Raw genomic sequence first — 24,780 nt, 5'->3', positions numbered from 1 at the left:
TGATTTTACATGAAAATCCAATTTAATGGCAACATTTAAGATGTGAAATTTCCGATGTATTATATTTGCTTGAGTCTCTCTTAGGTTAACCGTGAAACGGTTAAGGTCGATCAACTTGGTCGGCTAATCAAAACTTCTCTAAAGCAAATACAGTTAAAGCGAATCACCATAAATCGATAAATTCGAATTCTGAGCGGAGAAATATACATAAATTCTTCTTTTCCTTGGCTTTTCACGATGAAAACGTGCGTTCGATTAGCAAAGACGATGGGATAAAATAGTGGCGGCTTTAGATCCTAATTCACGATAATAATTATTCCTAACGGGTAAGATGGTATATACGTATGAACGATTCTTTAAGTCGAATACAACCGTTTAATCGGAGATACCGATGCGACTCGCAGCTAAGTAACTTTTCCGTGCTTCCTCGAGGTACATTTGATTAATTAGACACGTAGCTTTGCCGCCTCTTTGCAATAAATATAACCGAGAAACTGACTGTTTCTGTGTACGGTGTATTCGGAACCGAAAAACAATTACGCTTCTCTCTGGCTATAAATGCCTATCCAGCAATCCATGGAACCGATCGTATGTATGTTTCCCAGCGTGCTTGTCAAGCCGTGTCAAACCGCGAAGGGGAAAGCGAAAATCTTCCGGACATTCGCTCTCTGCATAAAATAATCGTATATGGATATTTATGTACGTGCATCTTGAAATGTCTACTCTAAAACAGCTACGAACGCTAATGTCGAAGTGAATTAACATCAGTCCCACTTTTTTAAATACTGCTAAAATAATACTAAAATTTGAAATCAGGAAGAAGAAGCTAATATTAGCAGAGTATTCAGAATTAAATTTCTAAGAATCTAAAGTGTGAATTCTTCGTCTTAAATACAAAGCGGATATACTAGTTCCAGGTGTTCAAAATTTCCATAGTGGTCATTCAAAATGTGATAACAAAGGACTGATATATAGTAGATATTGATAAAGCCATTAGAATTAAATTTATGCGAGTTTAAAATGTTACGAATAATATTCCTAGCTGCAAACGCAAAGTGATATGATATTAGCTTCCTTTTCTCAAATTTCGATATTTCGATCTTTCGAAATTTGGAAAAGAAGGAACTAAGCAATTGTTAGAAATGAATATTGCACTGTTCAATGGACATGACAATTGTCTCAACGTTAAGTTTGAGATACTTTCTTTTAGAAGCAACGATAAGCTTTTTTTTTAATGCAATCAGACTCGCAATGTTAATACGTTGAAATGAAATGTGAGAATTGACTCACCTATTTCACAATCGGCGCCTTTCCAACCCTGTATGCACGCCTTATCGCCATTCTCGTCGCAGGTGTAATGGCCGAATATGTCGTTCCTCGGCCTGCAGAACTTCGTGCAGGTCGCGTTGTAATAATGGTCCGCGCACTGGACCCGAACGCGATAAGCTAGATGAGCGTTTCTTCCTTCATGATTGAGAGTGTGCCACGTGGGTCCTGGCAGGACAATGCCGCTGAAACTCGCTTCCTCGATCACGCCTGTGCTCGCCTCGTCTCTCGCTTGCAGGATCAGCGTGAATTGCCTCTGTGAGCCAAGAAAAAAATTCGATAACGAGGCTGGGAATCTTCTAACTAAGGATTTTAGGAATTCTGGGAAATTTCCCAGAGCTCTTGGAAATTAGCAATTATGAGTTAAAAGTAATCCTTTATTTATATTTCTCGTTTTACTTTGTTCTGCTATACTTTACTATTTTACTATACGAATAAATAATTCTCAAAAACATAAATTGTAAATTAAAATTAATTCTCCTTTCATATCTTTTAGTTTATTCTATACCCGGTTTTTACTTTCTTTTACGTTATAGCCTTGTACCTTATATTATTCATATTTTACACTGCATTTTACGTTATGTTACTTTATACGTATTTTGTAACCAGTATATGCTGAATAGTCGTGTTCCGGCAAACGCGAATCGAATACGGAAAGATGACGTCACGCTTGTCTAGGGCTGCTTCGAAAGAGGAAGAGAGGTGGTTTGATGAAGCCAGCAATTAACCCTTGGTCAGCTTGAATAATTCCTTAGCCAGTGTGGCCTCTAAGTGGAACCTTCCGAGATGCACTTTTGCAAATTTAACACAGGGCTTCCTGACCCTCGGTAACCTCCCGTATTACGCCACAATAGGATTATCAATTTTTTACTTCCGTTTCCCATCTCCAGGTACTTTATAAATTTAATTCCGCTATTTTCATCGTATCTTCGGGCATACGATCATCGATCACGGATAAATCATTCCTAAATCACCCAGTTTACGATTCATACGTGTCCGATCAATCTACATATATATACATACGTTCGTACGTTCCATCAATATCTTTTGATTGGCGTCGAGCCGAACTCGAATGTTGAACGTCTACGAAAGATTAAACGCAACATTCAATCATCCCTCCACCATACCGAGACACCTTGAGAGCTCATCGATAATCTAGTAAAAAAGTAGCCGAGCTACCCGAGGAGGAGGACGCGACGTCCGACCACCGGGGATGCAACACAACCAGCAGGGATTAAAACAAATGTTCCATCAAAAGGTGGCCACCGTGTCTCCGATAATTACCGATCGTCGTTGTAATCAGAGCACCGGTGTATTTTTCACCCGTGACACCTGTGTTCAATGTGTCGCCACAAATCAGAATAATTACAGTCACAGAGAGAGTTTGCGTGCGTTCGTTGGTCTACCGATTCTTTGACCAACGTTGCCTCTCCTCCAACGGCCGTACCTGATTGGTACCACCAATCAAGGCCCGTGAGTGACGGTCGGCTAATGCAATAAATAAATTCCAATCGCGCTGTCGCGGAAGACAGCGGCTATCTGTTCGTCCGGAGGCTGCTGAAGCGGAGACAGAAACGGCAGCAGCAGCAGCAAACGCGACCAGCAACGGATTCCAAAGGGGTGTCCAGGGGTCTGGGTTGTACGATAGAAAGCTGGAAGCGTTCCCGATGGAACCGGTCTCGTGGAGGAGAAAAAAAAAATAAATAAAAAAGGATCAGCGCATCGGCGATCTCGCGTGTGCTCGCTCGTGTGTGCGCGCGGTTTAATGAACTCGGTTGGATCCTCGCTGGTAGACAATGAGAGAAAGGACGAGTCCAAGCTCTGTAGCTCTTCGTTCGACTTTTTAATTAGAACCGCAGGTGTTTCGCGTGATCACTCAGACCACGGGGGTGGCTGAGTCGATGGAACCGGTGGAAAGTGAAAAATAAGCTGCGAGTTGCCGTTCCGCCGCATTGAGACCCGAGGATAACAAACGACGCCGAATAATAGATATCTTCCGTGCTTTTCAACGATCCACTCTTTTTCTTTCTCTTATTTCTCTTCTGGAGCCTACTTTTCGATTAGCGAGCCAGTGGTACGCCACGCGGGGTTCCACGCTAGAAAGAAGCGTTCCGTGTCACGATACATGTGGGAACCGTGTTGTTTCCCCTCGTTGATCGATTTCCTTTTCTGTCCAGGACCTATTCAATATGACCGGCTAACCGCTCGATCGTGACTGAACTGTCGATCGACAAATTAGCGAAAACATTCTCCCCCGCTGGCAACCCAAATACTTAGATAACGCGGCTAATGTCGCGCGCCTTTCTTGCGGACAAATCGCTTCCTAAAGCGGCGCGACACTTCCACCGTTGGAAACTCCACGTTTTTGCTCAACTTTGACCGATTTGGCAGCGAACGATCGTGGAACCTGTTCGACGGTGATTCCCAGTGATTTTCAGTCACCCACGAGAGACAAACCTTTGAAACGAATTCCGGTTGCTGGTTTTTTTTTCTTTCTCTCGATACAGTTAGGATTGTGTGAAAGTGTGTCTTTAAAAGTTATTAGCCGATTTTTTTGAATTTCTTAAAGACATTGAAATTAATAAACGTTGGTTGCTGTGTAATAATATATATATTTCATGGGTAAAGTGAAGATTATTTCTTTTTATGGCTGAAGTAAAGCTAGACAGACTAATTGCTTGTATTCGTTTCGACTAACAGCGATAAGCGATAAAAAGTATATAATATTTATAAAGAATATATTAAATTAATAAAAATATTAAAGTACGAGTAAAAGTACGATATTGTCTGTATGATGCGAAACTACCATATTTTCTCCCACTAACCGTTGAAAGTCGCGAATTTCAAAGAATATTTGATACAGTTCAAAGTGCGAGTTATTCTTTGAGTTTAATTCAAATTAGCCAAGTTATCGAGTACAAGCAGTTTGAAATTATTTTACAAGTATGAACCTGTTGTTTCTTGACTTAAAATTTCCATTTATCCTTCTCATTAAATCAAATCATTCCACGTCAAGTTGTTTGAATTCAAATAACTCGGCTATATAAGAGAACCCGACTGCCAGAAAACAGTAACTGTTATTCTAAAATTAGTAGCTGCTTACGATTACTCTAAAAGCTTCTTTGACAGGAAGGGTACAACGGAAGGAGCGCTAAAAGCAAAAAGACAAAAGGGTAGAATGATGGAGTAGCTAAACGATGCTGTGTGATATAATCCGAAAAACGGCCTTGAGCAGCCGATCCATCTTGCTCGAAGAATAACTCGAATCTGTTCAGCTGTCATTTTCTATTTACCATCGATCGGATCGTTCTCCTTTAAGGTTTCGAAATTCATCGTTCCATTCGTTCCCTCTTCCATCAGCTGTCCCGTTGAAGAAAGGAAAAAAGAGAGAGAGAGAGAGAAAGAGAGAGAGAGAGAGAGAAAGAAAGAAGAGAAACGTTTCGATCCGTACGCCACGAAAATGTCAGAATAATAGAAATTTTATCTGATCGTAATCCACGCGCTGACTCATATCGATTAAGACGGCTGGACAATGAAGAAACGTCGGACGGTTCGCGAGCTGCAAAGGCACAAAGAACCGGCTGGATGCCGCGACGTGTGGAAGTGAACGCGACGGACGAACGAATTAGAATATATGTACGAGGTGCGAGAGAAAAAAAGGCGAGCATGAAAGTCGCGGGCGTGGGAACGACGGGCCCCAAGCGAGCCACCAATTAACACCAATTAGCGCTCATCTGCTCTAGGTAGTGGCAGCGACGAGTGAGCCGACTTTACATTTAGCACGAGACACCCGGCTCGACGAGGATTGGCTACAACGGTGCTCTTTGTACTGTCCAGATCGGCCCCGAGAATTTTGCACTTCCGCGAAAGGTCGGGAGAAATGGATTAGGGGCACTCAATAGAGGAAATGTGTCTTTCTTACTATCTGCCAGGTCACTTAACCTTTCCAATTTTTATCCTCGAATTTTTACTAACATATTATTTGTATTATACGAAGTTTTTGGAAAATTCACGATTCTTGCGAATTGCATGCCTGCAATAAATATCTTTTAATCTCTAGTATATGCATTTTTAAATTCGTTTCAGATTTTATCAATACACGTAATCGCGATAGTTTGGTCTCATTAGAGTTTCCATGAACTTTCCAAATGTTTTCATAAAGATAATATTCATAAAAGGTTTCTACATTAAGTATTCAAACACTTTCGCGAGCCACTGCATTCCTATTTATGTATTCCTATCCATTATGCCTATGTTCATCACAGCATACATCGCATCTAAGTTCTAAAATTTGCATTTCCTTGTTCCACCATCGAGGAAAGTACCCACTCACCACTCTGTCACAATACGACGAACGAAGTATATACAAACGAAGCGTCTAGGAATTTGCGTGGGTGTTCCGCAGAAAACTGCGTTACGTGCGAATTTCCCCTTTCGCCTTTCACCGAGCAAAACAACGGGCTTCGTTTTGTTCGGACGCGTTTAAAGAGCGCGGCCGCGTCCTCGCACAGGCGTGTAATAAATTATCGGATGGATCGCGGGTAAAAGTCACGATCTGACCACCGGCGGTCTCGATCATCGATCGATCCAGCCATGGACGTGGGTCGTCCGGTTTCGTGGGCGTAGGAAATTCATTAAGTCGGATATTATTCCGTAAGATGCGGTTCCAGGATCAATTAATTAATTTTCTGTGGCTTCGCGACATTAATCGTTACGAGGGTTCTCCGCACGCGTGTTTCTTAAACTTGATTTCAGACGCGTTATGGTAATGTGATTTTGCACCAGCAATATCGTGTCATTCGACAAATCCATATATCTAATGATGCAACGCAGACAAGTATGCAATAACGGGATAGCACGATGGTGTGCATTGTGTTATTAGAAATATAAATCAGACATATGTGTCGGTGATTATGAAAGCGGCCCGAGTCGAGAATCTAAAAAGAAAAGGAGTTTATCACTTATTTCACCTTGCGTCTATTTATACTACAATAATCTGAAACGATCTTCTAAAATTAATAGAAGAAAATAAACGAGTTAGATCACTTTTGTAATTGCCGGCATATATGTTGGTACATCTTCATGGATTATTATAATTATAATTATAATTATATCGTAATATATAGTAGTTATAGTATTATAATTATATCGCATAACTCGTTCATTTAAAATCTTAACTGGATTGCTATTTAGTTAAAAATTTCAAGATCTCGTGAAGTTATCTACAATGTTAGCGAAATATCGGAAATAGCTTTCTGTTGGATACGGTTTACGGTCCGGAAGCCTCAAACAGTATTAGACGTAAGTGTTTGTAGTGTTAAGTATAACGGTGTAAAGCGTACCTAACAGCGTTAGGTGTGATAAGCCAGGCTATAAAAGCATCAAGATTTCAGCTAATTTTATGATAGAGACTGAGAACAACGTCTTGTAGTTTGTCTACAGATTTCAGAATCAATTTATCTACATTTTGTAGTCACGGTGAGTCGGCATTTTTACCATCTTAGTAATGGATCAGAGCATCACAACGTGGAAATAAGGCGTATTTGCCGGGAGCCGAAAAGGATGGACAGAAGCCGTAGCGGGCACGTAGAAGCGGTTGAGGAGCCTCTATCTGGCGTTGACTGTCGTTCCATCGCATCGTGGCGCTCGTCGATGGTAGACGTGTACACGTCGATCGTGTGGCTCGGTAACTACACGTACGTACTTACGTACGTCGAATAGAACGCCTTCTCCTTCTCTATGTCAGGCGACGTGTCTTTGGTTTCGCGGAAAAGATCGAACGAGCGGTACGTGAGGACGCGTACTAAGCAGAAACGAACCTCCAGCACGCTCGCCACCGATCCGGGAAGCCGTGAATGGTTTATGTCTTTTGTCGATTTATTCCGCGAAGCTTTCTACTTTCTTTCTTTCGACGACCCTCGTCCCGGCTTTATGTCTTTCCATAAACATTCGGTATGGAAAATTTGAAATTAAAATATATTTCAAACGTGCAGTTGAGCATATAGCGACAAATTGCGGATTTTGTTATGAGATTTTGCGAATGTAGTGTTCTGTGTATGAACTGCGCATTTGGTATGGAAGGAAGATCGTATTGGTTTTTGAAGAAGCGAATGTGATAAATCACGATTTTTTCTGTTATAGAAGAGCAATTTTCGAATTCAATACATTGCGAACTAATTCACCGATCAAATTTTATTTTTGCATGTTTGTATTTTATTTTAGGATCAAATACCTGTTTTGTTAATGTTAGTAACATTAATTATATACAAAGTAGTCGTATCTACAGTCTACCCAATATTTAATCGTTTTATTTCTTTTATCTTTCTCCTCCAAAAATGTGTTTCGGAGGGTGTACACATTCGAACGAGCCTCTGTGTTCAAATTTCGGTTCAGATCTACACGACTATTACGCCAATTTATTTCGTGAAAGTCCCTTACGTAAAATCGTTGCGATATATTATTATTCATTGTACTGTATCATCTCGGCGCATTCGTAACTCCATACTTAACGGTAACACAATGCCAATCACAAACCATTCTCCAAAGGTTGCTTTATGAAAATCTACTGTTCTCCTCACTTCTTTGCGTTCGTATCTCTTCAGATATGTTTTTCCTTTATTATACTTTATTTGCAAAGAGCATGGAATACACAAAAGATCGAGTAAAATTATATTAGATACCATAGCCAAATATTTACTAATCTAAGCTATCTAAATTTTAACATCTATCTATATTTTAATATAAAAAATCTAAAACTCGAATTCTAAAGTCGAAACTATCTAATACCTATCTAATTAACCTCTAATTAACCTCTAACACACTTCTATCTAATTAATAATACCTATCGACATCGATGTAACATCCATTTTGGGTGATATAGATCAGTGGAATTTGGCGAATTACAAGGCAAATTACTTAGCTCGGCTGAAGCATCCTTCTTATTCGAATAACCCTGCCTTACCTATTCCGAACATCACCTTTAAACAGACTCACCTTTCAGCGGCGCGTCGCGATAAATTCGATTCTCCCGCTATAAGACGGTTTGCAATGGAATTCCAGCGCTCCGTTCCTCCCAAAAGCTGCATTCCAACAGCTCCTCCGTTCAATTACTTTCGAAAGCGATTTCCCAGGAACGCAAGGCGCGGACGAGGTCCCTGAATCCTTGTGGAATTCCGACTTTTGATCGCTTTCGAGCACCGCCTGGCCGTGGTTTACCCTTGACCCTAAATCTCGCCGCAACAATCGGGGGTCTCGAGGTCAGGCGTCGCGATGCGATAAATTCGCAGACTTATTCCCTCTCCTCTTATACTTCGGAAGGAACGATTCATCTGACGGCGGGCCAACGTAGAAGAGGGTTGTTCCACGTCCCCTTGAAAATTCCAGCGAGCGCCGAAGGGGAAGTTTCGTTCTGGAATCCTTTCCTGCGTCCTCGGTTCCCAATTAGCCGGCTGGCTAATAAATCTCGCGTTGTCCCCGACGAGAACCGTAGAGCGAGAGGACCGGCAGCGCGGAAGGAGAGAAAAAAAACGAACGTCCGTGAGGAGGAAGCGGACACGCGGCCAGAAAGGGAAGGAAGAAAGAGTTGTGGGGGGATCCTCGAGCGACAGAGGACGTAGAGAATCCTCTTGCAGCCGGTGGTAGCCACTGTTCGCAGGGGCACAAGGCCAAGAAGCCTTCGTACGATGTCGCGACCAGCCTCTTTCCTCGCTTCGAGACGCTCAAAGGAGGAGCTTCGCGAGGAGTCAGTACCTCGTGATACTGATGGTTGTGCTGTATGCTGGTACCTCTACCTGCATATCGCGGGGAACCTGGCATTCTTCGCGTTAAATGCCTGCTCGACGAGCGGGCTCGACTCTCGCGCCCATTTACACGTACGCGAGTTCGTTCTTCTCTGTGTATATGGATGGCTATAAGATGAGCTTGGAAACGAATGGAAGTATTTCGTACGAGAGATATTGGAAGAATAGAATTCTAGATGCACAGGTGTCTCAAGTGAGACTGTTGGACATCTTGAAGTAGAATGATGTCTCTTGAGCGTCGTCTGTTTCCCAGACGAAAGTGTACAATGGCGTGCTGCAGATTCGTTTGATGTCAACGGATTGGAGAGTAATTTCGTTGATTTCAAGATGATGTAAATTGATTCTCTTTTGATCAGTGTGTATATGGAGATTCGAATGAAGCTTTTCACTTAATCGTTAGTGCTATGTCAAAGGGTAAATTTCGTATTATTAAAAACATATATAGATGGTGCGAATTTTGGAGTTGTATTGGAAGAGAGAACGATTGATGGATTCTGAAAGTAAAACTATAAAGTAAAACTTGGAGAATTTTATTTTAATCGGTGTATATTCGATGAGTGAGATTCGAATGAAATTTCTTTTAATTCCATCGTAAATTCTGCATCGAGGGATTAATTCCGTACTATGTGAAAGATAAAGTCTGTAAAATTGCAGGCTTTATAAAATAGAATGGTTGATTCCACGTAGAATGCAGATATACAATAGCTCATCTTGTTATTCTATCGTATATTTATACAAGTATCACAATGTTCCACTTTTACGCAGATTATTAAACTCTGTAACACGATGCAGCACAAAATATTGGAACGTTCCATAATTCACAGAAGCCAGCGAAAAAATTCTTAATATCCTATCGCCATAATTCTTGCGGCCATAAAATGGTCCCACTAAACATTCGTATTACAATCTCCTCTGAACACACCCGGGAATAATGGCCATATTTCAAGCAGGAACGATAGCGCATTCTTCATTCAAAAATTACCTCTAAAATTCGCCGACGTACAATACGTACACACATTCCCCTTCCCTAACTTTACACACAGTCACAAGTTGATATCGGTGTACGTGCACGCGAGGTCGCGGCGAAGAATCGAGGCCTGTACAGGGAACAGAAAACGTGGTTCGGGAGACACGACGGCAGCGACTCGTACACGGGCTAACTAGCGATGGAAGAAGACGAAGAGGACGAAGAGGAACGATTCTGCTGGTGCGGATAAAAGAAAAGGAGGAGACGATCGAGGAGATTGGTATGCGGTCCGCGCAGCGGGTTCACACACGACCTAAAGGCGGCCCAAAGCCAGTCTAAAGGCTGAGCAAGCGGAGACGAGGAGAAGAAGAAGACGAAGGAGTCGTAGAAGGGGGTAGAGGACAAGCTCGCGAGGCATTGCCCAAACCGGGGCGACAGTTTCTTCCTCCCCTCTTTTCCTTCATTTGCATACTCGCGATGCGGTACACCTGTGTGTTTCGTTGGCTGCGTGTCCGTCTCTGGCCGCGTACACCTGACCAATAAGTTCCACGGTGAGCGTAAATCTACGTTGTAAACGTGAATACTCGGCTGGCTCCCCTGCCGCGTCAACGAGGGCAGTTTTGTTGGCCCGGGATTAATCGATGACTTTCGCCTTTCTCTCAGGGAAATAATTAATAATGTCGATCCGTTCTGCACTTGCGGCGAATTATGGAGATTCCTCGTGGAATTAACGAGTCACGGGGAGCAATATAGATTGAATTCACACGTGTGGGAACGCGGAAACGCGCAGAATCCCTGAGACATCGAACGATATAGAAGCCTCGGGGACTTTATTTCTATGTACGTGCGTAAGTAGGTATATAAGTTCACGTCCTGGGAACAGGATCGTGCGGATGCGTGGACAAATCGATGGTTATATTACTTCGTTGAGCGTTTAATCGATGTCCCCGGTAAATGGCGTGTCGTTAATTCATGGAAAAGGAATGATAGCAAAACCTAGAGACCGGATGGTCGCTCGACAAAATTTGTACGCTAATTGTGGGACGTTTTATAGTTCTCGAATTATAGTTCATTAGCGAGACATCCGCGAGGTGCGTCGTGGAATTTGAAAAAAGACTCGATGGAAGTTTTTCATTCGTGTTGAACGTAAATCTCTCGTGTTGGCCGACGACCAACAGGCAGCCTGATTGCGATCCCCGCGGGCGACCGAGAGCCGGCGGAACGATTTTGGAGCCGTTCGGTCGATTAACGACCGGTTCGCGTACACTTCTTGACAAATCGATCCTGCTTCCGTATCTGCGCCGCTGCGTGATTTATACGCGCTTAGAATCGGCCGCAGTCCCCAACGAAAATATAAATGACACGCCACGAATATCTCTATTGATAGATCCACCGTCTACCTACGAAGGGTGATTTCGTTTACATTTGTAAAATGAATATCAACGTGGCCGATGAACAATGGTTTAGATCGCGAGATGTTGTTCCCATTTGAAGCGTCGCTTCTTAAGAACCACACACATTTCGTTTCAGATTAAGCAGCTTAACAGTTAAAGTAAAGTATGTAAGCAAAAGCTACAAACGAAATTAACAAAATCAAGAGACCAGTACAGATAGCATCGCCGAGAGCGTTATGATCGTAGAATGTTAAATTAAAACGTTATCTCCAGGAAGATCAAAATACATCAAGAACCACGTCAGACCGTGTCCGAAAACATAACTGCGATAGAAAATTTATATTACCAGACTCACTTAGAAATACGATTCAAAACGATTGACGTGGTATAAACTGGTAATTCTAGACGAAACTCTGTTCACAGGTAATTCTCGAAACGAGGCCACGTTCCTCGACGAAACGATACAGCCGGATGGAATGTGATATCAACAAAGATGAACGAGAGATTCGATGGAGGGTCAGGAAACGAGTCTGGGCCCGAAAAGTATGCAGAGAGGCCATAGAGGAATCGTTGGAGGACGCAAAGAATACACCTGTTGGATTCTGACTCACGACGATGATCCCCTGCGGGGATTCGAGGCGTGCCTTCACGGGCTTGACTCCTTCATTTTCGTTCTCCCGCGGTTTTTATCCGTCGTTCGTGCGGCGAACACCGTTTAGACGACTATCGTTTATCATTACACGGGTTATTATCGAAGCTATAATTATCGGAATTTATCACGCGCCACAGAGAAAGGAGGGTAAAGCGTTTTCGTCTCTATTTCTCACTGGATTTCGACCGAGAGCGATTTTCACCTCTGTCTGGCCGATCTCTAAGCCGAGCCGAGATCGTTTAATACGCCGATGCTAATTATGCCAGCGACATTACCTGGGAAATTTAACGCCTACGGATTATTTGTGCTCTAGGCGGGACGAGAAACGGTGCTGCGTTTGGTCTCTGGCTACTCCAGTTACGTCGATCAAACGGTTTTAGCCATTAGGCTTCCAGCCACGGCGAACCGTAACGACGAACTTTATTAAAGCGTGAGAAAGTCCCCTCCCGGAGGTGATTAAAGCCGCTCGACTAATCTACTTACGCGACGCCGCGGTTTGGAACTCAATAGCGACCCGGCTAAATTGAATGATGCCGTTTGACGCGTGACACGGCCGCTTAAACGTCGCATCGATCATCCGACGTCCTTCGGCCACACCAACTTCAAGAATGAATCGGTCATTTTCTTCCTTATATTCTTTGTGATTATGTGACATGTGTGTGGACAGAATCGATGAGAAGCTTGAAGGGAATCGGACTTTTAACGAGTGGATTGTAAATGAATTTTTGATTCTGGTGATAATTGGTTATTTATAATTATATTCGTACGATAGTTCAATAAGGTGCAATTTTATCATCTAGTAAGATTATTAGATATTGTCGTTAAGGTTATATAATGTCAATGAAAACTTACGATTTTATTTTAAATTACTAGACTAAATTAACAATTTGTAAAAGTAACGAATCGATGAGTTACTATCCTCCGCTAATAAAAACGTTAAAACAAAATCTCATATATTGTTAGCTCATTCTATATTTAGGTTATCCGAAACTTTTCGTTAACTATGCATGATTTATGATTCAGTCAATTACGAGTCAATCTCGACGCTGCCAGTAGTTTCCAACAACAAAGTAAGAATATTACTCATCAAATTTTACGCGTGTATTTCAATGTTATTACGAACTCTACCTTATAGCTTACACTTAGTCATCGACGAATCGAGTTTCCGATTAGTATATTAAAAATTACTATTTTGAGATACGTCAATATCGACATATGATTGATTTATTGAGTCGCAATCAAAATCATGCAAAAATCTTTCTCTATGACATGCGTATCATTAAACTCGCACGAGAAATAAGAAACAATAATCCAACTATAAACGTTTTATACAAAATAGATTCAATTGGTTACTATAACAATTGCATTGCTTACCAATTTTATTAAATTCTACGGATACTATCTTTCATGAGTATTTCATAGATATAATGAAAAAATGTTTCTCGACAATTATTTGGAAGTATTCAAATACTTACGAACGTATATACTTGGTACTATACGATATAGTATACCAGTTGCCTATATTCCTCAACCAACAACGTCCAATTGAATCATCCAGCAGTTTTCAATCTCGTCACCCTCGAGCGAGCGAACACGCCGAGCGGGCGACTCGCTAATTCAACCAACATAATGCCCGGTGAGTTCCACGTGGGCCCAGCGACTGTGACGTCACATCATTGATAGAGGCGCCCACATTGGATGCTTAGAAGTCGTGGATACTGTGTCAAGAATAGATACGCCAACGGGTTTGCTTATTTGCGATTCGCTGTCCGTGTATGGAGAATGAAAATGAAAATCGATGAAAGTTTGCGATTCAACGGACGAGAGAAAATGATCATTGTGGGAAAGAGCGAAGGCTCTGGATGAAAATAGCAGGAAAGCGATAGAGACTTTCCATGAGGCAGAGTAGACAAAGATGCCTCGAGGAACACGACGACAAAGATAACGCGTCTATATAACGTAGAACGAGATGAAAAAGGATAGAAACACGTGGCTGGAGAAAGGAAAGATGCGAAACCGTGGTGTTTGCTCAGAAGACACACACAGACGTCAGGATTGTGCAAAAGCTCGGCTAACTCTCATCTCGCTGATCGTTTCCTGTGCCATTATGCTACCGCTGAAAAGGCGGCTGGTACTCCCTTCTTATGTATGCCTCTTTACACCGCTATTGAAATCGCAAACGGAGAAAGTCGAAGGACGATTACTCGCCGTGCCAGATGTATACATATATGCCTGTTTGTTTCTTTCTTTGGTCGTAACCGGTATCGAGTGGCGTGCTTATTAACTGAAAGACTATGGTCTTAAGCGTGGTTTCGACCGAGCGAAGTGCACGCGGTATTCCAGAGAGGAAGATTATCCGAGGGTCTACGGTCGATTTCACCGGTCTCGAAATGTTTTATCGGATGGCGGTAGTTGGGAAAATTTGTATGTATTGGATAGTCTATGGATTCATACATGCGGATGGAGCTTCTAAGAAAATAGGGTTCCTTTGGGAAAATTAGGATCTCTCAAATTATCCGTCAAATGCAAATTCAATGTTCCAATTTCTAATAAGAATAATAATCTACTGCGTGGTCGTAACAATTAATACCTATGCCTCTGTTCAACGAGATGATTTGCCATTCTCATAAAATGAATTTTAACAATACGTAACTGTAGTTCTACTCTGTAATGGGCACTTTAACCAAGTGTATTAAATGTAAAAGTATATTAAATTATTTAGTCGTAATTTCATGTGACTAGAAAAATGTGATATTATGAGGATGAAATTGAGAGCCTGGTAGGTGTAGAACGCTTCATTGGGAAATAGGCATACGTGCAACCATATGTTGCAGAATAATACAGTTTGCCAACAATTTAAAAATATCTTTCACGATTTTCATTTTAATTTATAAATTTCGAAATATCTAATTGTAAAATGAGTTCATTTAATTATTCTTCAGTTGAGCAAAAAACCACCCCATACAATAGCCAGGTTCTTCGGTGAAAAGAAACAAAGAATCGTCGTGTGTAACAAACAAATTTCTTCCCGTATGGTACTTGGTGCGAAGCAACAAGGTTTCAAGGCGGAAAGAAAGGAGATCGTCGTTTCAAGGCGTTCCTCTTCGAGCTAAAATCGCGCGAAATCTCATTTAGAGGCGGCGCCTGTGGCTCTATTAAACGGCGGCCTCTTGTTCTCATTCTCGAAATCGTTGAAAGGCAAACGAGTGAACCTCTGCCGGGCGGGCCGGCAATTTCGCAACAATACAGAGGGCTCCGGTCGCTCCATTGGAAAAGGACTTCTACGGGAGCATTGTATCGCGACGTCGATCGCAAATTTCTAGCCCCGATTCCTTTGTCGATGCGGGGCGCGCGAGAGCTATCGAATCCAAAGGATTTCCGGTCTGTTGCTCCTCTATCGACGAGTCGTTACGTAGAATTCCAGTTCGGTTCCAGTTGCTTGGCAACGTCTCCTCGTGTTCCTCTACCTCTCCTTCTTCTTTCTTTTTGGCTGACCTCTAACTGTGGAATTCTTTTTCAAATCGTCCATTTTCTTTGCTAACAGTCTCGTTTTCTTTGGAGCGACAAATGACTATTAGTGGAGATTTTTGAAGTAAGTGGCTTAGAGAAGCGTAGGGAGAAGCTCTTGGCGAACACTGGAATAGTGTAAAACAAGGGCAGCCATAAACTAGAGAAAACAATATCATATGAATAATATAATATCAACGATACAATAACTTCCTATAATCTTTTCAAGTTGTTCATTTTCTTTGGCAATATGTTCGTTACCTTTAGAACGACAAGTGATTGTCAATGGAATCCCATCAAGATTTTCAAAGTAAGAAATTTGTAAAGTTCCGGAGAGAAACTGCGGGGAGGAGTTGAAGAATGCTAGAACGATGTAAATTTCTCATTAATGATAAATCTTGTGCTAAGAAAGAGTAACAGACAAAGTAATAGAGAAAGGTGGTCTCTGAATTATTTTCCTTAATAATACGTTACTCTTTTCTAAAATTACAAATAATTATCGACGGGTACGAGTACGGGAACTACAGGAGCAAGAATTTCCTAAGATTAAACACAGAAGCTCTTGGAGAACCTCAGAGTGGTACATAATAAATCCTCAACTAAAAGAGACAGCTACTAATTGGAGAAAACGTCTTCAGTTTACGAATTCATGCGATTCACCAAACTTCTTTCATAATACCATACGAACTAGAAGCCGCTTTCCAATTATTACAAACTCCTCGAGGAACACTTGACTCGAGATGCCTAGCAATATATCTTCGCGTAATGAAAAAGCAGTCGTCGAATCTTTAAACCCAAACAGCAGCAATAGTTCCAATGAACGATTGCCAACATCCCACCCACGTGATGTGTCACCAGGCCCGGTCAGGCGGCTGTCGAGCGTAATTACGTCGAGACGAACGGCCGATTTCGACGAGTGGTACCGAAGAGATCCTCTGAAGATTCTCAAGAGCAACCATGACGACGTGTTTCCGCGCGCAAGAGGTATACACATCGGCTGAACGTATACGTCAAGGGCTCTCCACTGGAACCTAACGGACCAAATCGAGGCACAGCTCTCCTTTTGTACTATGCCTGTGTGCGCACATTAAAACTCGCGAGGTACGCGTTCGCACGCAGACAGGCAGACACGGTCAGTAGTGGATTATTTGAAGAGCACTAGCATGTTTGTATATTTCATAACTCGCTCGTGAGGCTCTAAGAAGACCCATGCCGGGGCCCGTTTCTTCCGAGGGCGACAAAGGGTGGGACCGATGCGTTCCCTCTTTCCTCGTTCCGTTCCCACTCGAGAGGAGGGCATAAACAGAGTCCCTTAAATTGCTTCCTTTCCGTGAAGGATCTTTTCTCTCCCCCATACTCCCGTTCCACTCGCTTTTTCCTTCGTTTTTCTTTACCACGAGCGACTAGGTTCACGGGTGTATACGTTTCTTTGAGCATTTAGCGCTCCCCGAGCTAATTCAATTATGGGGGGCCATGGGCGCGCAATAAAAAAATATATGGAAAGTAAATATACGTGCAAGCCGCCCCGCTGTTTTTTTTTTCGAGGGTAAGCGTTAAGCACGGAAAACCGTGCAGCGTTATGTGCATATATGTAGGTGTGCGATATCGTGGTCAGGAATTTAGAAAATATCATAGATCTCGTACTATGTTCGGGTTCGTTGGTTTGGTTTCCTGGTATTATAGCAACTATGAAATCATTTTTGCGGAGCGCGTCTTGAAAAACTGCTAAGATTGACTTTCGTTACGGTAATTGAATATTGAGTATATGGATATTATCTTTCCTGATTGAAGCCATATTGAAATATTGACTGCATTTAACGATCTCTTAGGAATTCCCACCTCGACTGAATTCTTTGAAGTCTCACCATGACCAACGGACAAAGATCTCTATATCCCTATGACAGAATCGCTCGCTACCAAGCGATTACTTGAAATTTTCAATTAAAGTTGTTACTTACAATTAGCGTTAAAATTCTCAACTCATGTTTATGAATAGTCGTACAGTGTATGATATTTAATTAGCCCACGAATGGCACGTACTTTAAGGATTCTTACTTTTGACAGGTTAATCCTGTTCGAACGTTTCACACTTTCGAATACGGTCGTCTTTTTGCCTGAGAAAATATCATTATGCTGTTTATGATAATTCGAGGCTGGAATGAGAGAAACGCGTGTTTGTTTAAGACGTAATGGAGGATAAATATTTTCTTCTGTCAAGGTTCGTGAAACTGCGTGATTCATTTGAAAATTATTTTTTCTGGACATCATTATTTTTAGTATCGAACATGCTATATATTTGCAGAAATTTATTCCCTTCTTCAACGAAAATTTATTTTTCTTTATAGTTGCAATTTGTCTGAATTTATAAAACTAATAAAATGAGACAGCTGTTCATAACCTGTGGTGCGCGAATCTCCGGAGGCTACGAAGTTCTCGCAAGTTGTTATTGTATTATTCGAATAAAAAATATTTAGTATGTCTATTTGCTTATCAATAATGAATTTTTTTTTCCCAAAAAAGTTGTTCAGCAGTTGATGTGTGTTTTAATTACTTAATTATTAGTGGTTAAATGATTATTCAATTATTTAACATACTTGGCACACTAAGAATTTAAGTCTTTGGTGTCCGCGATAACAAGAAATTATTTAAATGGGGTTCGTGGTAAACAAAAAGTTAAGAATCACTGAAATAAAACATTTTACTCACCGTCCATCGGAAGGTGAAATGAAGTTGTAGGGTGACAGGTTCGCTTAGGGTGAAGGTATTCTGGCCGAGGGCGTGACTAGATACGTTGCCAAAGCTGCAGGAGCCGATGGCGGTGACATTGGACTGATATTCCTTCAAGCAGAGCCAGAAGGCTGTCGAGCACGGTGTCGTGCACGGTGGTAATTCTCCCTTTCCTCCGCCATCACCTCCTCCGCCGCAACACCTACCGTCCACCAGGGTGCCCCTGTTGTTCGTTAGCGAGAGGATCTGTACCTCGAAGAATCCGCTCGCGTTCGTAGCCTATGACAATCGACAGAAGTATATTTATAATACTGTTCATAAACTTCGATCATACTATCGAAGAATTAATCTTTTATACGAGTTTATCAGTTAGAAAAATTGTACGATAGGAAAATAAATTTTTTTTCGAATATTTATTCTATATTATTGCATTTTGGAGGAAAATATTGAATATCATATAATGAAACATAAGTAATGGATATTAAATATATATAATAGAATTCATCCGAACTTGTCTGGGGGAACAGCTTACATAACAGGAGTTCACATAATAGGAGCTCACCAATTCTCCTCGCTACCCATTATGTTTCGTTCACATAACAGTTCACGTTCAGACAAGTGAATTCAATCAACAAAAGTGCAGTTAATCGGGAATTAATTAAAATTTTGTTCCAATAAGTGAACTTGAGATAAATGGAGTTCTACTGTGTTATATTTGTTGGAATTATTTCTGAAAAGAATAGGAAAGCGTTAAATATTATAGTTATATTATAATTAATATTATAGTTATCTTTTGTAACTTCTTTCTTGCGGCATTAAATTACCAGGTTATCATTGAAGGAAGATGTTATTGCAATTTAAAATATTATATTTTTAAAATTAACATCTGTGAGTCTATCATTTATTGATACAATACATTGAATAGATCATCGAAAAAGAGCCCAGTTAAGTTGCAGCAATTTATATTTTGATCCGTGCACATATCACTTTTACATCTGACATTTGGATACCCCTAATGGCGCATTAAACTTTATCAGTGCGTTTACATTAGCGACGAAGCTGTCGCTGTTTTTCCGTTCAATATGAAGGCGAATTTATCGGGCTCGTTACGCGGAGAAAACGGTCCGCATTAAACACAGCACGATTTCATTCGGCTCTTTCTAATGGGCATAATAAAACAGCGGGATTTTCCAGCTCGGGTCCCGCGAAAACGGAAGTCTCCGCGGCCTTAGGAGGCGAAAGGCCCCTCGAGTATCTATTACGAACGCTTCGCCAACTTCGAACCGATTCGCTGGAAAAAGTCGAACTATTTCGAAACTATATTCGTGCTCTGGCAATTTTTCGATGCTCCCTGTTCACCTTTCCATTCTGACATTATTTGTTTTTGTACTTCATCCCCATGTTTCGTGTGATACCACGTGATTCGGTGCAAAAGAATGTTTATCCAAAAATATCCTATAGTTTAATACTGTAAAAATTCCTTACGATAGGATAATACAACATAGTTCTACAAGATTTGAACACGATATAATTTCTCGATTCTTCCTTTCATCTTTCACGTTAATATCATAATTTTGTATTTTGCTTTCAAGCTTTCAGTCGTTAGAAATTAGGTGGTAATACGAATTCCTAATAAATACAGTTTCCTAAAAATCTCCGATTAAACTCGTAACTAGCTCCAGGAATATTGACGCTTCTTCACGCTTTTTCCTGTAGTTGTAAAATATTCCAAAATATTTCCCTTGCTTGTTATTCTCGACGATAGCAGAAAACTGAAATTTCATAATTTAGCTCTGCAAGAAATTCATTTGCCTAGAAAGGTTCTTCAATCCGACTCTCAACTTTCAAGAGATTTAACTCCGATACCTTCTATAAATTGGCAGTCCAGGTTAGTCTACACGAAAGTCCATCTACTTTCCCATTCACGGTCAAAATTGCGCGGGGGATCTCGCAACCGCGCCGATGCCGCAACCCGTGGTGAATTTACATCGGCCTCTCGCTTTTGCCCACGTACGATTAACAATAAAAGCGGCACGAAATCGTCTCGTTTCAACGGCGGAGAGTCTTCCTTTCGTTGCAGTTACGAAACGCTCTCTATGTATGCTTCGCCTATACCTATCGGTTTCTAATGCATCGAGTGAGCACGTGTATTCGACGCACTCATACACTAAACGTATATATTATATGTGTATTTAAGCACGTATTGATATACGTATGTGCCTAGACGTGGATACGTGGATATACAGGGTGTACCAGATTTTGACAGTCAACCTTCGTCAGTATAGTCCAGAAGTATAACCGAATAATAAATATCGTATAAACTCATATCATTAAAAAACTTTATTAGAAAGTTAGAATAAAGATATGAAATACGAAGAGAATTTCTCGAATTTTATGCCAGAGAGATATTAATATTCGCGTGTACGATGAATTAATACAAGGAGAGATTGGTCCATTGAGACGATGTATGATCAAAATGATCTTCGCAGAGCAATAAATTCGATATTCTTATCGTTCTAAATTCGTGGTAAAAGTAAAGACAGGGAGATTGCCTGGTCAAAATAAGACGAAAATCAAGAGTAACGAAGTTGCAGGTAAATTCACGTATACTCGACAAGACTCGATTTCCTCGAGAACGTAGTTTTCAAAGCAATTTTCTTATTTTCCACTTCTGCCTTATTTTCAACCATAGGATTTCTTCAACTTCGCTCGTACCGCTAATTTAAAACCACGATGTATTTTCGTTTATCATTTGAAATAACGAAGACACCCTGTACGTATAAGTGCATCGAGCGAACGAGCATACACGGACGAGCCCTGGGGGCCTATGTAATTATCGTAAGAGTAAGATCGAAGGTAGAAAGCGCAGAGGATCGTCTGCTGGCCTTTCCACGACGCGCTTCCTACTATGTTATATAACGTCGTCTCGCGAGTGACATTTTCGCTCTTGCTAGAGCCAAGCTTCTGTGGTTTCGTGCGAACAACGTGGAACAGTAAGAAGGGTAGAGGCTGGCAACTTCGCCAGGATGAATCCCGCGGAAATTGAAGAGTAAATCACGGATAATGTCCGGCTGTGGCGCACGGGAAATGGAGGAGCCATCAAGCGAACGTTCGCGCGAGGGACACAATGCAGTGTTCCTTCCTCGAACGAGGAATCTTCGTTAAAACGAAACGTATCCTCGCATTATCGTTACCGCGAATAGGCAGTTTGTTCAATGATGAATCTTCGGTTGGAATTTCTGTGATCGTTTCGAACATATTGCAGAAGCCAGTGAGGAATGTGTAGATATATGCACTCGGTGTCTGCTTGTTTGATAATCTTTTCTTAACTCTTTGTACGTTTGATTTATACCAAGTAGCACGATCTTGTGAAACAAGTTCAATTTTTAGATCTGTCGATGATCATTAGAATCTTGAGGAAAGATAAAGTAGAAGTTATATTTGATGCCTGTTAAATTCTTTTTTGTACGTTGCGTAGGGCAACACGGACAATTCTGTCCGATATTTGGATTAACTGATGATCCCATTGTCAGAATTATGAGAATAAAGCAAAGATCAAAAGTGTATAGTGTTACGACGGAAGTGATAATAATGTGTCAGTAAAAAGACAAGTACAATGAGAAATTCTGTTTGATATTTGGATCGCCTGATGCAAAAAATTACTGTTCGACAAATTTACATAGGATACTGCACATAAATTTCATAATATTTGTCAAATTAGACTCTCGTATTTATTATACTCCATAATCCAGAGTTATACAATAGACGTTTCACTTACCAAGCAGTTTGCTCAACCTACCTATAAACTTAAACTTTCCTGCCAGATAATAATCTACATCGAAGTTCGTCGAGTTATCAAGTTCAACATCAAGATCTTCAAACTAAACTCTCTCTCTCTCTCTCTCTAATCTTCCTATTAACAATCATATTTTTTTCTATACATATTTTCCCACATACACAACCAGCTTGCACAATACTGGTACACCCTGTACGCGATTCTGAAAAGATCTAACCGAGCTAAACGTCGATAATACGCAGCCTGCTGGCAATATCCGTTAACGGCGACGAGAGTCTTTCTCCTCGAGGGGAATATATCAATCGAGCGTGCAAACGGCGAGTATGTCGTGGCCGTAAAACGAGCAGCGTGCGTTTGCTCGAGCGGTTGGTCTCGGTTGGTACCGCGGGCAATCGTCGTCGTCGCGTTTACGACGCCTGGACCTTCACTTGGTCCAAGAAGCGGTGTGTTTCCGCCCTGTTCCGCGGCTGTGTTTGACCAGTCCGGCAGTGTAACGACCGTTCCTCTTCTCTGTCGTTTTATTAGCCGTGTATACTTATTCTGGAGGCACTCGCCTCTGGAGTAACCCGTTGCCTCCGAAAGCAGCTGAAAACCGTGAACGACTGTGACCAGGGTACAAGGGGGATTGCGTTTGCGTGGCCAAAGTTTGCACAGTCCGCTCACGTGCCGACGTGAAATTGCTCGGAGCCGCGGAGATGGCTTTCAGGCCGCCGACACGGAAGAACATGGCCTTCTTCAAAACTGGCATCGGCCAGTACGTTCGATGATACGTATACGGATGGGTATCGTCGTGGATACGAGGCTGGAATTCTTAACAGCCGATCGCTGTGCCACGACGCTACTCTTTCTCACGCGGCCGAACCGGTGAACTATGCGCGCCAACGCGTGATCTGATTCTCTTATGTCGGATTAATTGGGACGATTAGACGTCCCGTAAGAAATTTGTGGCTTCTTTTAGAACTTGCTCTTGTATTTCAGCACGCGTTTGACTGTGTTCCTAGTTGTATATAATTAGTCGTGTTTAAGCTAGGTCGTCGAGGAGTCATAAGATATTTCATTGTTGGAATTCTTCGAAACGAACTTCTATCCGTATCGACGAAAGTTTAAACTTCAGATTGTATATATTAATATACTTAATCTGACGCTGAAGTTTCTCGGATTTTTTGGAAGTTTAAAATAACCTTTCGTTTAACACAAATAAATTCGTCGTAAATAAAACGTGTTCAACAATGCGCGATCGATTAAGCCTACGCTTATCAATGTGCGAGAGGAAAGAACTTCAACAGACGAATATCAACAGTCAAACAGTATTACGACCTTAAGGAGAATTTTTGTTAAAATCGAGAATTCTCAAGACTGCAAAGAAATGTTTAAAATCTCTGTACGGAAAGATTTACTGTAGTTTAAGGATCTTTATGACTGGAATTTATGCAAAGAATATAGCCTGGCATAAAAACGACATTTGTGTCTCTGGATGATGCTCAAGCATCGTGAAGAGGCTCGATCCGTTGTTTTCCCACAAGGTCGGGCTCCACCCAGGGATAATTGAAGTCTCTCAGAGCTGTCGAGAGGTGTAATAAAGGTGGACACCTCGTATTAACGTCCACTTCCCATCGTGCTCCGCGCCTCTCGGCCACAGAACAATCACTTTGCCCGTGGTGCTCGCTTTCACGGTTATTAGGTCAATTGTGCGAAAGCTCATCTTTCACCGGGTACCTCCTTCGTGAAGTCGATTGTTCTTTCGGTAACATTGTTTCCTCCCGACCGTGTTCTGTAATCCTATTCTTCGAATCTTGTACGCGTAACTCCGCCTGACGATCAATTTTTACTTTCGATGCAGATGAGTGTGATATTTTCTTGTATATTTTCGTAGTATTATAAAATTGTTTTACGTACTAAATACATATAGGTATCACAAAATGTATGTTTTATTATAAAACATAAAGTAACGCAAGTATCGTTGCGATAAAATAACGCTTATGGTCAGACAAGCGACAACAGTGTAAGCCTAAGTATAAGAAAAAGGATTCGGAATTTAAGAGTAGATATTCAAATAGAGAAAAAATCCTAATAAATAAGGGTTAATAAAAATTAATATTTTCAACGTTATAGAAAACATTTCGCTTTCAATCACGTGTCAATTTTCATCCATCGCGAGCACTCAATAAATCGTCATAAATACACGAGAATCTGAGTATGTTCACTTGTATGCATTCCCCTCCATTTAATTCTATTCTGTGCGTTCTCTACATAATGTACATATTAGTAAAACAAAGTTCGCTATGGTATATCGAGTGTTATTGGATTAGAATTGCTTATGAAATATTTGCTAATACGATAAAACATTCTGATAATGTACTCCTTCCCATAATACGCATGTCACAATGAAAGATATGTTCACTCAATTCTATTGATCGTTCCTGGTAACGTTTCGCAGTTATGAAAGATTAATCCGCTTAGGAGGACGTTTAGTAACTGTCAAGCCGTTTGTCGGAAGTCCAGCGAAGTCATACAGCGGTCGATGCAATGAGCCAAGTCTTGTCTACGATTTTTCGCGTCCGATTCGTGCGAATACATGCACGATCATGGCAGTAGTACCGTAATATAAACAG

General features: G+C 41.3%; 1 protein-coding gene across 1 annotated transcript in view; it reads right to left on the bottom strand.

Moving 5' to 3' along the window:
• The window catches only part of LOC117236661 (protein jagged-1), a 56,231-nt gene that overhangs the window by 13,546 nt on the left and 17,905 nt on the right, over positions 1-24,780 (bottom strand). Inside the window, exons 2-3 of the mRNA XM_033499795.1 lie at positions 18,352-18,651; positions 1,291-1,582 (exon numbers count right to left, since the gene is read on the bottom strand). Coding sequence (XP_033355686.1) covers positions 1,291-1,582; positions 18,352-18,651 — 592 coding nt within the window. The remainder of the gene's footprint in view (positions 1-1,290; positions 1,583-18,351; positions 18,652-24,780) is intronic.

Source organism: Bombus vosnesenskii, unplaced genomic scaffold, assembly GCF_011952255.1.
Source record: "Bombus vosnesenskii isolate JDL3184/JDL3185 unplaced genomic scaffold, Bvos_JDL3184-5_v1.1 scf7180000013351, whole genome shotgun sequence".
Taxonomy (NCBI): Eukaryota; Metazoa; Arthropoda; class Insecta; order Hymenoptera; family Apidae; genus Bombus; species Bombus vosnesenskii.
Note: the sequence above shows the minus strand (reverse complement) of the source record. Positions and strands in the feature narration are given on the sequence as shown.